We start from the raw sequence: 16,331 nt of genomic DNA on the forward strand, positions 1-16,331 counted from the left end.
TTCATTAGAGCAATGCCTAACGAGCATCGCCTTGACATCCATGTCGCCTTTGCCCTCAAATATATCATATCTAACAAGGTTCAGTGGCATAATATATCTATATTTCAAACTCATAATTATCCTGCAATTTGAAGTCGACATTTTCTTCTAATTCTTGACCGAAGCTCATTCAATTTTATGTTCCGATAGAAAGCCAATTTTGTAGATTGGGCTGATACAAAAATAACCCCAATATCGGTGTTATAAATTTGACTATCGTAATAAATAACAACTTTAATTCATCTACTCATCATCACCCAAATAACTTGTTTCACATGTTTAAAACGAAAACATACTACAGAAAAAAAGTATTCACTATTCAAATTAAAATAGCGACACTTACTTCAACTAATTTACTTTGTTGGGTCAATTTTTAAACGTCAAATTTTAACATCAACAATGGCCTCCTTATGCAAACCTCCTTATGAAAACAATCTACTCGAAATTTAACTATGTCAACTTCTACACAATATGTCTTCATTTTATAGGAAATTCTACTACCGAATATGAAATATAATTTCAAATTGTTGAAAAAGATTGGACTTGACAAGTAAAAAATACTTATTGGTAAAAGCATTTTTTTGAAAAAAATTTAAAGATAACATTATTATCTGCCACGAAATAGATTGGATGGAATGTGTGAATTTTATCTTGGGATTCCTAGGTGTAAGGTTAGGGTTGGATTATGGTTTTAAGAAATGCGCTATGGGGGACATGTTTAGCTGAGGGAGGCGTTTTTGTTTTCTCTCTCAAAAAATGACCAATGTCCCTAAATTTAGGGAAAAATAACTTAAAATACTAATTTTTATAACAAGAGAATGATTAGCTAAGTAGATTAAGTATGAAAAAAAATATCAAATCCAATGATTTAACTGTTTGGTAGTTATCATCAATAATGTTTGAATCAGACCGGATTAGTCGGTTGAACTAATTAAATTGAGCATTGATTAAGGCATCGATTGAGAAAAAATTATTAGATTAATTAATCTAGGAGACGATATGAATAAATTGAATTAAATAGTTAAATCAATTTTTAAAATTTTTAATAATTTATTGAATCAAATCCAATTAATAAATTAATAACTTAGATTCCGTGGCAAATCCGATTTTGAGCTACCATGGCTTTATTAATAAGGCATAATCTTTTCTCATCCACTCCATCTCTTCTCCACCTCATATTTGAGGGTAGATACCACGTCGTGGGATAGTTATCTGGGCTAGCCAATCATATCAATCCTAAAGTGGATGACCCATTTCTCCATCCATTCACCTTAGCAACCTGATAAACACCTATTCCTCCTCTAATTCCAACCACACAAATCGAACCTCATCTTATTAAAAGCCAACCTCTCATTGTTTTTCCATTTGAGTTACTCTCATTGCGACTCTGGATATATTCAGCAAGCCTTGCACAATGGCCACCATCACCTCTGCCGCTGTCGCTATCCCATCTTTCACCGGCCTTAAAGCCGGTGCAACCGCAGCTAAAGTTAGCGCCACAGCCAAGGTTGCAGCCTCTCCAGTCCCAAGGGGCAGCATCAAGGCCTCCCTCAAAGACGTTGGTGTTGCTGTTGGGGCAACTGCTGCAAGCGTAATCCTTGCCAGCAATGCCATGGCCATTGAAGTCTTGCTCGGCAGTGACGATGGGGGTCTGGCTTTCATTCCCAAAGAATTCAGCGTAAGCCCAGGGGAGAAGATTGTGTTCAAGAACAATGCCGGATTCCCACACAATGTTGTGTTCGATGAGGACGAAATCCCAAGCGGCGTCGACGTATCCAAAATCTCCATGCCTGAAGAAGAGCTACTCAATGCCAAAGACGAGACTTACGCTGTTACCTTGACTGAGAAAGGAACCTACAGTTTCTACTGTTCTCCTCACCAGGGTGCAGGTATGGTTGGAAAAGTCACAGTTAACTGAGTTATACATTTATCTTTTCAACCCCTTTGTGCTTTGTATGTATCATCTCACACATCTCTTCTACTTTTTGAGCACTAGAGTTTTGAGTATTGGGGATGGATGAGGTGATCTTGAAAAATCAACTATGATGCTTTTGTATCTTCCTATCTTGTACTTTAAATTTGTCTCATATTTGCTTGTAACCGGATTTTAGTTTTACCCTTCAACATCTTAGCTCTGGTTACCCAACAGATGATTTAGTTTAATTCTGCTTTGCCATCTAAAGTTTCTTTTTAATTTAAACTGACTCCTAATGATACATAGTTGAAGGGATATTCCCAGTTCTAATGAAATAAATAAAACATAATGAGCCACTCACAAAAAAACATACAAAGGAAAAAATCATAAATGTGGTGCTCCCAGGACGAGGTAGCTGCACCACCCATCGAGTAGCCTCTAAGCTCTATATCTAAGATACATACCACAAGTCAAATGGTTTGATAGAGGACCATTCCAACTTCCAGTGAGGAATGGGTTCAGCGTTTGGAACAGACATTCCTTGCTTAGGCTGTTTCCATGTAGTTGCAGTTGCCAACTCTTTGACTTGAAATTGGAGGGATGGCCCTTATCATGAGACTCTGGACAAAAGCTATCATCTGCTTTATACAAAATAATAACAACAACAAAAATTCAATTAGTAACTCTACCCCTATCATGTAGTTGCAGATTAAATGTCCTTCGCAGCTGCATTTTACAACTCCGAAGTGACAGGACATGGGACTGAATTATTCCTCCCATAACATGTTGTGTTCTTACCGAGGCAAACCCGACGCACATAATACTGAAACCGGGGAAATAAAATGGCGCTCTTTCGGACAGGAACAAAGCTGGAAGAATGAGTAAACTAAGTCAGTCTTAAATCCTGAATCAGTATAAGGATCGAGTTTTGGTTAACCTGTTAGAGGAGAGAAAGCCAAGGGGGAAGCAACATTGGCAAAGGAACCTATGCCTGAAATAATCCCTTGAGCCTTCCCCTGAATAAAAGAAGTAGGCATTAGCCTGTTTTAACAAACGCATACAAAGCTTTATCTACCAAATAATACCTGCTCACAGGGCCCAATTTGTTTAGACACGATGCTCCTTATCTGCATATTGTAAAACAAACATTGGTATGCTGCAAGTATGTAAGATTTTGTAAACAATAAGTAAAAGCTTACACATGGTTGTGAAAAAACATAGAATAAGGAAAACATGGCCGCTGCATAAGGTACCTGCCATTTTATTTGAAGCAAAACGACAGTTAACCGTATTAAAAGTTCAAGGAAACTAGAATTTTGAGTATTGGTTAAGTTCAATATTTACCCAGAAGGACCATGCAATGCTATAGAAGATCATCTGCATTCAAACCCATAAATTATTAAATAAAGAATTAGGAAACATTACAATTACAACAGTTTAAATATACAGAATATTAATGGAAAATGTAGCTTACATGTGCAGAGCTAAAAAATAGGCCTACGGACAACAATCTCTCCTCTCCGAGGGCAGGAGCTAGTATGGGCATGAGAAGCAGCTGCAAGATTGTTTTCATTTTCAGATCAACAGAGAAATTGCAAATAAAAGAAGAACCGAATGACTAAAAGGAAGTGTCATGCCTGGGATATGGTCCCTGCAACTCCAGTTATAACCATTAAATCAGCAAACTGATCTTTGTTGAAGTGAAACCTGGCCTTTAAATAGTACTGCAAAGGTTCATCTGGTTCATCTATTGGTAGAACAATTTAAGATTATAAAAGTTGAAATCAGGAAATTGCCGAAAAACGTACCAGTAATGAAGCATGGAGGCCAACATCCGCAAGATTACTGAAAAATGAAACAATTGCCGCTTGTGAAAATGTCAAGCTGTTACACCATTGCCGTTCAATTAAGAATATTAGGTACTTTCGTTCAAAGAAGAATCAAACAATAAAAGCATTGAAGTAAAAGCTTTAATGCCAGCTAAAACTCTTTTTATCAAACAAAGGATAACTTCAGACACCTGCTCTTCAACAAGGCAAGCATATCCTCCATGGAAGGCATGGTTTTGAACACCTGCATTTTCTTGCCCGGCTCCTCGTTTTGATTAGCAACATCATCAGATTTTCCTTCGGAGATAATCGGGGTTGAAAGGTTATCATTTATGATCGAATCCGGGAGGAAAACCCTCATGTAAACCGCTGAAAGCATCGCCATTGCTGTCGAAACCTGGAAAGTGGAGGCAGTCGAGAGAAAGCGAGTAGACAGAGTTCCGCAGACAAATGCACAAGACCCAATACCAGACAGAATCCCAAAAGCTGAAGCTCGTCGCCCTTCCGGAACATTGTCTGCCTGAAAAACATCTCAAGTTTCAGACACTGTAAAACATTAACGGCAGAAAAATCATGGAGGGAGTTTGGGTAAAGACCGTTAGGATAAATAAAACTAGCCCGCAGTACAGAGGCAGTCGCTCATTGAGCTTAATGGCAATTTAGGAAAGGTCCGAAAGGCCAATTTAATGAAGAGAAACGAAACAGATGTTTACCACATAAGCAAGAGAGAGACAATGGACACTTCCTTCGCAAAACATGGCAGTGAGAATCTTGAGGATATAGTAGGCATAAAAGAAGCTCCTGGTTCTGCTGTAAGCCAGTATTGCTGCCAAAAGAGGAGTGCGTCATTTCCATGTTTTTCGGTCTTCAACAGTGGCAAACAATTTTGCAACATCATAGTCAACTTGCAATATTATCCAGGTTAGGTTTTGCTAATTCTTTATTGCCACTCCTCCCTGGTTCCTATTTTGGTTAATAGATGTTGGTACGTAGGTTGAAGCTTTCCCTTCTAGTTTAAGTCCTCAGGACTTACGACTAAATGCTACATAGTTTCTGTCATTTTCAACTCAGAAAATGAAATATACGTATACAGAGTTTTGCACTGCAATTTACCTAATGGAAATATGGTGAGAGTGATGGGTACTGTAAGCAAAGCCTTCCTTCCGTACTTATCAGAGAGATTACCAACCAAAGGCATCATCACAAAGGATCCAAGCCCAATGATCTGCATAAATCGTGTGGCCCTTTATGTTAATGGCTGCTTTTGTTAGTTAATAGTATCGTCAGTAGTAACCCCGAGTAAAGAAAGATAAAAGGGAATGCCAATTGGCCATTTCATGTTTATAAAAGACAGAAGTTCCAATTCCAAGAAAGAAGGGAAAAGAGGGCAACACATGTGACATTAATGTGAGCGTGGGTCCTCTCTGTCTCACTCTACTTTGTTCACTCTCACACACATAATTGAAAGGAAATAGCCATAAAATATTGTTTTTTCCCAAAAACCGAGGGGAAGTTTCCTTTCATTAACTTCAAAAACTTTGTCTTTAGAATCACATGTTAACAAGGAATTTTTGCCCTTAATCAAAATCTGCTACTGTACCCTTGAAAGATACAAATAAAATTAAACAGACAACATTGACCCTTGAAGATGGTAAAAAAAACAAAAAACAAAACAAAACAAACATATTTGATTTGATTTATAATGCAGAAACTTCATCACTCAAAAGAGGTTTAATCAGTCAATTCAATGAAAAATGCCCAGCAAATGATAAAACACTATTATCTAAATTAACGTAAATGTCAACAAAAACATGGATGCAATTACTTTAATAATAATAAAAAAACAGGGTGACAAGGAAGAGTATTGCTAAATGAGATTCGATCGAGCTCTTTATCCATGTTTCTTTTTATTCAGGCGACACTTAAAAGGATCCATGAGAATGGCACATTGCTTGTGAGTTACTCAATAATGAATTTAACGAATTTTATCCCTTCTTTTTTTTTTCATATTTAGTAAACATTACGAATTAAAGAGAAAATTTTGATCAAGTTAAAGAAAAGTTAATGTAGTACCTATCATTCGTTAACATTCAGTACAAGAAGGAAATACCAAGTTTACACACTAAGCAACTGTTGATTCATTAGACTCTATCTTTAACAATATTTCCTTCATTGAACCCTGTAAAAATCACGAATGTTGAACTATAAAAGTAAAAGAGACTACGAAAGGGAAATAGTGGAAATTATGTAGAAGGTGCATGGAGGTTTTGAGATTGGTCCACGTGTGTTCAATGGGGAGGAGACAGAATTGGAAAGCATCTCTTTTGAAAGTTGATATAGAAGGGAAGTTTCGTTAAGTTAGTAAGACAAAACAGAGTACCATTTCTGATTCCTAATAGTTAACATCACAGTTTGTTAGAAATTGTATTTCACAACTATATTTTTTTCCATTTAAGATTAACCAAAACCTTCAACTATGTCTAATTTAAGGACGCCCTTGTGTGTGTGTGTTTCTGATAAACTGGAGATGGGAAGGAACTGCATCTTAAATATGTTTGGTTTTGGATGACAATGAACATATATATATATACATGCAAGAGAAAACCTTAAAAAAAGTGGCACTAGGATATTATTACCGCTTGTTGGAATCCGGAGATGTAAATGGCGAGAGAGCATTCATCTCTTCCGGGGCAAAGCGCGGCCATTGTAACGTCCGTGATGGCCGGAATCACCATGAAGGAGGCAAAGTTGTGGAGGAAGAGTGTCATGAAGAGGTGTCTTAGCCCTGACAGCTTCCCCATTGCTCTTTCTCTCTCTCTCTCTCTCTCTCTCTCTCTAACTGCAAGCTATAGCTCTCTCAATCTACAAGCAAATAATTTGAAAACAAGAAGACTGTAAAGGATGTTATTTAAAGCTTAAGTGAAGTGTAAAGTTTGCCGATTTTATATCACAGTTTCGCATGTCATTTTCGCTATTTGTAGTGGTTATTGGTGAGTCATAAGCTGACAGCTTGTTTTCCACATGAAGAAATCACAGACAAATAAGAACAATAACAAACTCGACGTTAGGCGGATGCTTTGGGGGGGGGGGTTTCAATGTAGATTGCTTGATCCTCTTGATGCCAAAATAAGGAGGCAATGTCACAGGTTGTAGCTTTAACCATGCTTCTTTTCCCTTTCTCTATTTTTAATACAGCCGAAAAGTGAAGTTAAAGATAATTATGTAAGAATGCGTAGCTTGCAAGACCTGTCAAAGGGTTACACAAATTTGAAAAAAGAAAAATCAAATAAGGACCCCCTTTCGAAGCGTTAGTGAAGTATCTGATTACGCCTCGAAGCGTGCAAGCTTGGTGTTTGGCATTTGGATTGGGTTTACGTCACTTGAACTAATTCCCCGGCGGGGGGGGGGGGTTATTATGTGTGTATATTTGATTGATGACGACATACTGTTCTATATTTTCTTTTATGAGCTAAAGTTTCATTCATCCAAAAAAACAGGAATCTTGCAATAAAGAGTAATTAAAATAAATCTAGCATAATTAGAAGTTGAAAGTAACAAAACATATAGCATTAAGGAATGAGCGAGTTGTGACAGAGGTCAACATTTATAAGCCCCAAGCTTGCAGAACTATTACTACATTTTTATATATTTATAATATTTCAATAATTATAAATGAAATAATTTAATTAATTAAAAGTTATATATTTTGGTTACAGATTAAGAGTTCATTATAATAAGTTAAATTTCTTAAATACGAAGAGTTATAGTATTTAATTTTTTGACAAAAAAATATAATTATTCAAACAATATTATTTGAATAGTTATGTTTATTTAGGAGATATTAGTTGAATAATTAAATCTCTTTTAAATATGTGATTATTAAAAAAGATATCTATTGAAAGTTATATCTCTATAAAGAGGCATAAAAATTCCTATAAATAGGAGTGGAATTTCATTTGTAAAATATACCAAAAATTCTCAAAAGTTCATTCTATTCTTCCTCAATGTTCTACTATTCTTAGATTGTTTTGAAAAAATTTACTGCAGAAATTCTTTATAGAAATTAATTTTCTTGTTATACTCTGCTCAGTGCTTAGCAGACTATTTTTATCAATGCAAAACATAAATAGTCATTGAGTTTCATTGTATGCTCGAGTTTAATTTGCTTGAAACTCACTTGCACACCGAGTATACGTAGGGCGAATAAAACTTTAAAATTAATTTGGCACAAGATGATAATGCATGGTGGATTGATATTGAGCAACCAAACATGTATACAAAGATAAAAACATGTTCACAAATTTCACATAATAACAATGTGAATATGGCAATAACTTGTACATGAAAAGTTCTTCCGCCGCATCGAACTACAAATCACTTTTGAAAATGTTTTAACCTTGAATAATGTATATTATATACTAGAAGTTAGGAAGAATTTAGTGTTTGGAAGTATGTCAAATAAGTTAGAATAAGTTTTTTTTTTGTCTAATGGAGGATTTTTGGTAGGAAAATGGTATATGTATGAGGGTATGTTCAAACTCAATATTATTCTTAAGAATAAAGATGTTGTTTGTGCTTATATGGTTGAATATTATTGTTTATGACAGTATAGATTAGATAATTTGAATTATAGAAAATTGAATGACCTGCATAAGTTAGATTTAATTTCTTTTTTATTAATAATATTAAAAAATACAATACATGTATGTTGACTAAAATTACTAGAAACCCTTTCCCTAATGTTAAAAAGAAAACAAAAATATTTGATCTGATACATAGTAATTTATGTGACATGTATAATACTCCTACATTACATGGAAAAAATATTTTATTACTTTTATAATTTTATTGATGATTGTTCTAGATATTGGTATGTATATTTATTGCATTCAACAAATAAAACGCTAGATAAATTTAAAGTTTATAAATCTAAGGTTGAACTTCAGTGTGAATCATTTATCTAGTACTTAAGATAAAATAAAGGTAGAGAATACTATAACCCCAATTATTTTGAATTCAATGGGATTATCCATCAAGTTTCAACTCTTTACACGCCACAAAAAAATGGAGTAGTGCAAAGAAAAAACAAATAAAGCCTTGACTAAATGGTAAATTCAATGTTATTATTTTCAGGTCATAGACAAGAATTTTAGGGAGAAATTGTTCCGACAACGGCTTGTCACATATTGAACAGAGTTCTTAATAAGGAAACTAAAATAACCCCCTGTGAACAATGGAATAAAATGAAACTAAATTTTAATTATTTGACGGTTTGGGGTTGTAGAGCTATTGTCAAATTTCTAACACCTAAACGTAAAAAATTAGTGAAAGAGAAATTGAATGCATTGATTCATTCTTCAAGTGAGAATGAGATTTCATTGGAACAAGTTGATAATAATGATCAATATTTTCAAGAATTAATAAGAAGTAAAATATTAAAAAGACCAAAGATTTTGGACTAAATTTTATTATGTTCATTGTAGAAGGTAAAGATGAAAGTTTAGGCAATAAGATACATTATTGTTATAATACGAAATTTGATCCTATTACATTTGAAAAGGCAATGAAATTTTAAGACTCTACTTTTTAGAAAGAAGCTATAAATAATGAAATAGATTCAATAATGGAAAATCTCTATATGGGCTTAAACAAGCACCAAAGCAATGGCACCAAAAGTTTGACAATGTTGTTCTAGCTAATGGCTATGAAATAAATGAATTCAATAAGTGCATATATAGTAAATTTGAAAGGAAATGGTGTCATAATTTGCTTATATGTAGATGACATGCTTGTATTTGGCACTAAATTGAAACAAGTAGAAAACTCAAAGAAATTCTTGTCAAGCAACTTTGCTATAAAGGATATGGGTGTAGCAGATGTTATTCTTGGGATTAAAATAACCTGAAAGGAAAGCACTATAGCTTTATCACAATCACATTACATTGAAAAGATGCTTAAAAAGATTGATCATTTCAATTGTATACCAACATCTACACCCATAGATCCTAAAAAAAAGGATTTAATGTTGGTAAGAAAATTGGTCAATTGAAATATGCAAGTCTAATTGGTTGTCTTAAGTACATAATGACTTGTGGCAAGACTAGATATTGTATATGTTGTTGGGAAAATGAGTAGATACTCAAGTAACCCAAGTACTTTACACTAGCAAGCTTTGAATAGAGTACTTAAGTACTTAAAGAAAACTATTAACGATGGGTTGTGCCATAAAAGATAGGGCTGTAAATGAACCGAACTTGAACGAACAAACTTTTGTTCATGTTCGTTTGTTTATTTTTAAGCTTGTTCGTGTTCAGCTTGTGTTCGTTAAGAATTTCAAATTTTTGTTCATTTTTTTTGTTTAATGTTCACGAACATGTTCACTTAACTTAATCGAACATGTTCGCGAATATATAATTGAACATGTTCACGAACAATGTTAATAAATAATAAACAAATAATAAATACATACATACATACATACATACATACATACATACATACATATATACGAACATGTTCATCGAACGCTCTATTTATTTACAGCTCTATATTTTTATAAGAAAATATCATCAATAAATAAACGAGTCAATAAACGAGCTTGTTCGTGAACATAAACCGAACACACATTTGTTCGTGTTCGTTCCTTTATTAAATGAACATAAAAATTTTATTCATACTCGTTTATTTAGCTTAATAAAACAAAAAAAATGAACGTTGTACGAATAGTTCATAAACAGTTCATCAAACGTTCTGTTCATTTACATCCCTAATAGAGGACATCCTTTAATTTTAGAAGGATATTCGGATGCTAGTTGGATTACAAGTTTGGAAGTTCATGCTTTTACTGGTGGATAGATATTTATTCTTGGTAGAGGTGTCATTTCTTGGGGTTCTAAGAAACAAACATGTATTAATAATTTCACTATGGCAGTTAAATTTATTGCATTAGTTGCTACATCTAAAGAAGTAGAATGGTTAAGAAATTTGCTTTATGATGAACCTCTATAGCCTAAACTAATTTCACATATTTCTATCTGTTGTGATAGTGATGATACTCTAGCAAAGGCATGTAGCTAAGTTTATAATGAAAAATCTAGACATATTGGATTAAAACATAGTTATGTCCAACAATTAGTTTCTGATGGAGTGCTCGTTATTAATTATGTGAGGTCAAGTGAAAACTTGGCAAATTTTTTGACAAAAAGTCTTGCTAGAGATGTAGTCAACAAGACCTCAAAAGGGACGAGACTCAAGCCCATTAATTAGAGTCACCCATGATGGAAACTCAGCTGTAATGACCTGAATTTTACTGATGTCGAAAAAGTGTATTTTTGGGTCTTTATTTCTGAAAAGTGGATTCGTAAATATTTGTTTAAAAATATTTACGAAGTAAAATGAGTGGTTAATTAGAGTTTAATTAAGTGAATTTAATTTAATTAAGAATAATAGGATAAAAGGATTAAATTGAATGAAGTGTGAAAGTTTAATTATAGAATAAAGAAAATTAAAAGGACTAAATAAGTAAATAAACCAAAAAGAGTGCCAAGTGTATGGCAAAAATAAAATACAAGTATAATAAATATAATACACACATTTGTAATACATATATGTATCTGCTTATTATTTAAGTAAATATTAATGTATTTATTATTATTAAATTAATATTATATGATAAATAAATAAAAAGTTGACAAATGTATGGTATGTATAGTGACATGTGTGATACTAATATACATATATTTGTAAAATACATGTATATTTACTTATTATATAAGTATATTATTAAATAATTATTATATAATAAATAGATTAGTGAAAGACAAGTGTGATATTATAATGGATACAAATGTTAAAAGAATATTTGTTATTAAATAGATTTTTATAATGGATAATTATTAAGTTATTATATATATAATGGTTTAATGAAATAAATAAAGAAAAAGAATAGAAATAGAAACTGAATAGGTAAAACGAAAAGCAGGGAAAGAAAGAAAGAAAGAAAGGAGAAAAGAAAGAAGAAAGGGAAAATTGGTTTGAAGCTTGAGGTTTAAATAGGTATGTCAATTTAGCCCTTTTTATTTAATTTTGATGTTTTAGAAGCTTTAGAACAAAGTTTTGATGAAATTAAGTTGATATTTTAAAAGTTATTAGATTTCTAAATAATGTTCATGTTGAGTAAAATGATGAAATAAGGGTTAAATTGATAGAAATTCAAGTTAGAAATGAAATAAGGATTGAATTGTAAAGTCATTCATAAATTTTATGTTGTAGGGACTAAATTGATGAAATTTCGAAATTAGGAAAATATGTTGGTAAATCAATAGTTAAGTATGAGTTTGAACAAAATTTGAATAGAAATGAAGTATGAATTAAGATAGAAAAAGTAAGTGAATTTAGTTAAGATTAAATTGAGATTAAAGTAGAAATTGAATAGAAATTGTATTAATTAGATATAAATTAGTAGTGAATTAATGAATATGAATTGTTTTAATTCTCGTAACTAATGTTGTCTCGGGAAATCTCGGCTAAGCAATGAAAAATGGCAAAGACAACGGAGTTAGCTCGAGAAAATACAGTTTGTATTTCTATAATCTGAACTTAATACTTAAATTGTTGGATTTATTATTTAATATATATATATATGTAGTAGGTGTTTTGAGATGATTATTTGAATTGGATTGAATATTGATTATATTGAATTAATTTATGAATATATGTGAATGTTTGAATTGAAATGAATATTGATGTGGAAATTGAATAATAAATAATTGTTATATTGGAAAATATATGTAGTTGGGAGTGTGATGAAATTGATAGAAAATTGTGATTATTGTCAAATTGAATATTTATTAGTGAAAAGTGAATGGAATTATATTGAATTGAAAAAAATATAGTTAATTAATTAAAATATGAATTAATTGAAAACTAGAAAGTGAATTAAATACCCTATTAACTAGTCGGGCTAGTCGGATATAGTTAGCATGCCATAGGATATGGAAGAGTACGGGTTTTGCTGGCTTACTGATCAGGCACTTATGTACCGACTACTGTTACTGTTACCGTTACTGTTACCGATTCGGCACTTTGTGTGTCGGATATTGTTACTGTTACAGTTACTGTTACTGTTCCGGATTTGTTCCGATGAGGTACTCTGTGTACCGTACTGCTACTGTAACTGTTCTGGCTTCGGCCGATGAGGCACTATGTGTCGTACTGGTGTGTTGGTTGGATCCGTGTATCCGTCTAGGTCCGAGTCATGTTAATAGGGGTAAATAAAGGAACTGGAAAGATCGACTGTTACTGAATAATTTAATTGTTACTGTATATTTGATTTTTACTGAATAATTGACTGTTACTGGATAACCGATCAATTGATTGATACTGAATAACTGACTATTACAAAATAAATAATTGTTCTAATTGACTGATCGTTAATGAATATTACTGATTGATTAATTGCTATTGAAAAATAATAAATGATTTTGAATTTAAAGTAGACCAAAACATTGGTTGGAAAGTGAATGTTTGAATACTCATTGAGTTTGAATAGTTCAATATATATAAATTAATATGTTTTATAATTGTTTAAGTGTTCAAATTATAGAAATACCACTGAGTGTATACTCAGCGTACGGTTTGTTTCCGTGCACAGGTTAAGTTAAGGCTAGATCATTGAATCAACATCCCAGGCCGATCCCGAACTCGATGAGGTAAAGCATGTTGAGTATTGGTAATGACATGTACCTAGGATGTCTTATGAGAGTCATTTAGGTTGTGAAAGTATTGATAAAATAAGTAAATTATGATTGGCAATGGTATATAGTATGAATTTGAAATTTGAAAGAAAAATTCGTAGTAATTCGCATTTAGTCCCGAATTGATTTTACTGTTCATATTGGACGCGAAGGCCCATTAAAGGGACGTCATCTTAAAATTATGATGAGTCTGAACGTTTATATTTAATTAATGTCTGTATTGTACTGTACTGATTAGTAATGTCTCATAACCTTGTTCCAACGACGGTATGGGGTTAGGGGTCATTACATCAACTCAACGTTTGGTATAATGTCAAGTCTCGAGTTCAATGAGACAGTACATCATTAGTATGTGACTGCTAGCACTATAAATAAATCCATCCTAAGATTAAAGTGCTAGGTACTGGTAATGATAAGGGAAGGATGGGTAACATACTCTTAATGGACCCAATTTCACATATTTTTATCTGTTGTGATAGTGTGAAGTGTGACTGCTTCTAGAAGCTCAAGGGCTTAGCTTTAACAGCACTCATGAAAAGAGGACATAGACACATGACCTTAATAGTGCCCCTAGATACTATACATTGACCAATGTTGAAATCCTTGCGTGACGTGTTCAGTTAATCAAATGGAATAGTTGGCTCAAACCTTAGTCTAGCATGCAATTTCGATTAACTTTAACATGTTTTCACTAAGTGAAAGTTCAATCGTAAAATACTTTCATTTATGCAAATTGATCTCCAAGATTAAAAAAATTTTAAAATACTTTGAAAATGGGGGGAGATTCTGGGAATATTTTCAAATATGTATAGTGTTCTAATAACTATAAACGAAATAGTGTAATTAAACAAAAGTTATATATTTTGGTTATTGATCAAGAGTTATGACTATTCATAATAATAAGTTACATCTCTTAAATACGAAGAGTTATATCACCTGATTTTTTGACAAAGAATTATAACTAGTTAATTGTAATATCTATTTAAGAGATATTTTAGTTGAATAATTATGTCTCTTTTAAAGATGTGATTATTCAAAAAAGATACTCACTGAAAGTTATATCTCTACGAAGAGACATGAGTATTCCTATAAATAGTAGTGGAATTTTAGTTGGAAAATATTCCAAAAAAAATCTCAAATGTTCTTTCTATTCTTCCTCCATCTTCTATTATTCTTAGGTTGTTCTATAAAAAATTACTGTAAAAATTCTTTATAGAAATTGATTTTCTTATGCTCTGCTTAATGCTTAGTAGACTATTTTCATTAGTGCAAAATGCAAATAATCACTGAGATCCATTGTATCTTCGATATTGATTTACTTGAAACTCATTGTCACACCAGGTATAGGTAGAGACGAATAGAACCTTAAAGATAGTGCATTAAGACACACCTTGAAACATTTGTTAATTTCTGTTAAATTTATTTTATCCCTAGCCACCAAAAAAATTAGTAGCCTTTCAACCTTTATTTTGCGCGAAAAACACTTAATAGAACCTTAAAGATAATGCATTAATACACACATTGAAACTTTATTAATTTTTCTTAAATTTATTTTTATCCCTGCCCACCAAAAAAAAATTAATAGCCTTTCAAACTCTATTTTACCCGGAAAACACTTAAGGGCCAGTTCGTATCAGCTTGCTTGCTGTACCACATTTTTGAAGATTACTAGTTTAGAAATGGTATGGTACAAGTAAAAACCTGGACTCCACAATCCACATTCTGTTGCATTGCGTAACACGCAAGTTCTACTTGTCATAGAAAGATCTCAATTTTCCAACCTCTTTGAGTGGCAAAAAGTCTACGAAGAGATAAAGGAATATCGAGGTCTATATGTGATAAGTTGTGCCGATCAACTTTTGTCTGCTTTGTCCCTGTTTAGCCTGCCATTACCAGATGCCTCCTATATGGTATTTTCTAAGCCTAATGATCAACTGTTAGTGACTTTAACGTGGCATCAATGTTTTAAGTGTTGTCCTTGATAGCTATTCCCACCATGTTATGGTGAAATTCATGGACATACGGTAGACTTGTCAACTCCACTTTTGAAGTCCAAATCGCACCACCAAATCAGTCTATACTTCAAACTTATCACGTGTGAATAAAAAATAAAAAAAAATCACTCTTCAACTATTGCCACGTTAACAGGTTGAATCTCCATCTTAAATTCAAAAATATCAAGGTTGATAATTATTTGTATGCTAAATTATTGTAATACGTATAAAATAACACGCGGCTGTATACTAAATTACTCAACGTTAAGTTTTTGGGTTTAAATCAAGATGGCAGAAGATGGACGTACAGATTGAACCCATTTATTATCTTCATGTTGGCCAGCAACCTAATTCTGGGCCTAAGGTGTTGTAATTCGGCCAGTATGAAGTTGGGCCTGAATATCGATCTATGTTAGATACTAAAATGGATAGGATCCATCCAAATGCAGGGAATCTTAGCTTATGATCTTAATTATTATTATTATTATAATTAAAACGAATCAAAACCTGAGTATCATTGTTCTCTACCACATTATCCGCAGTATTAAAGGAGGGTGATGATGTACAGATAGCCATTTAATTAAATTTAAGAGTTAAAATTAGACGAAATCCTTAAATTTAAAAAAAAAAAACTCTTAGTATTTGTTTTCTAAGCCCACAAGAAGAAAAGCTGATTTGTCTATCACTAACCCAATGAATATTGATATGGAGCCTTGCTTTTTTACATATGTATTTCCTCTCTTTTTTTAACGTCATTTTCTTTTTATTATTACCATTTAAAACATGACAGGGAGTTAAA

The 16,331-nt window shown here is 32.6% G+C and overlaps 2 protein-coding genes across 5 annotated transcripts; one reads left to right on the forward strand and one right to left on the reverse strand.

Moving 5' to 3' along the window:
* The first annotated feature begins 1,453 nt into the window (after window positions 1-1,453).
* LOC121229431 (plastocyanin) lies at window positions 1,454-2,163 on the forward strand. Its single transcript, XM_041113744.1, has one exon. It carries the CDS (start codon window positions 1,454-1,456, stop codon window positions 1,955-1,957), a length of 504 nt encoding a protein of 167 aa, XP_040969678.1. The 3' UTR covers window positions 1,958-2,163.
* LOC107937573 (hippocampus abundant transcript-like protein 1) lies at window positions 1,979-6,939 on the reverse strand. 4 transcript variants are annotated; one of them, XM_016870473.2, is made up of 13 exons: window positions 6,420-6,939; window positions 4,897-5,008; window positions 4,497-4,609; window positions 3,975-4,303; window positions 3,763-3,838; window positions 3,592-3,678; window positions 3,429-3,509; window positions 3,299-3,331; window positions 3,154-3,207; window positions 3,040-3,081; window positions 2,892-2,970; window positions 2,753-2,823; window positions 1,979-2,592 (listed from the first exon to the last, which is right to left on the reverse strand). In XM_016870473.2, exons 1-13 carry the CDS (start codon window positions 6,582-6,584, stop codon window positions 2,500-2,502), a joined length of 1,335 nt encoding a protein of 444 aa, XP_016725962.1. In that variant the 5' UTR covers window positions 6,585-6,939; the 3' UTR covers window positions 1,979-2,499. The 4 variants fall into 4 exon arrangements, with proteins under 4 accessions (XP_016725962.1, XP_016725963.2, XP_040969677.1 ...); XM_016870474.2 differs by having other exon boundaries at window positions 3,763-3,799; window positions 6,420-6,843; XM_016870475.2 differs by lacking the exon at window positions 2,892-2,970 and having other exon boundaries at window positions 2,156-2,592; window positions 6,420-6,848.
* Between the last annotated feature and the right edge of the window lie 9,392 nt (window positions 6,940-16,331).

This window comes from Gossypium hirsutum, chromosome A05, assembly GCF_007990345.1.
Source record: "Gossypium hirsutum isolate 1008001.06 chromosome A05, Gossypium_hirsutum_v2.1, whole genome shotgun sequence".
In the NCBI taxonomy this organism is placed as follows: Eukaryota; Viridiplantae; Streptophyta; class Magnoliopsida; order Malvales; family Malvaceae; genus Gossypium; species Gossypium hirsutum.

Bases quoted from the DNA above. Each gene is read 5' to 3' on its own strand.
- LOC121229431 (XM_041113744.1), top strand. From the start codon at position 1,454: ATGGCCACCATCACCTCTGCCGCTGTCGCTATCCCATCTTTCACCGGC.
- LOC107937573 (XM_016870473.2), bottom strand. From the start codon at position 6,584: ATGGGGAAGCTGTCAGGGCTAAGACACCTCTTCATGACACTCTTCCTC. The intron at 3,679-3,762 runs GTACGTTTTTCG...GAACCTTTGCAG, and splicing joins GCCTCCATGCTTCATTACTG to TACTATTTAAAGGCCAGGTT. The intron at 3,082-3,153 runs GTAAGCTTTTAC...TACAATATGCAG, and splicing joins ATGTTTTTTCACAACCATGT to ATAAGGAGCATCGTGTCTAA.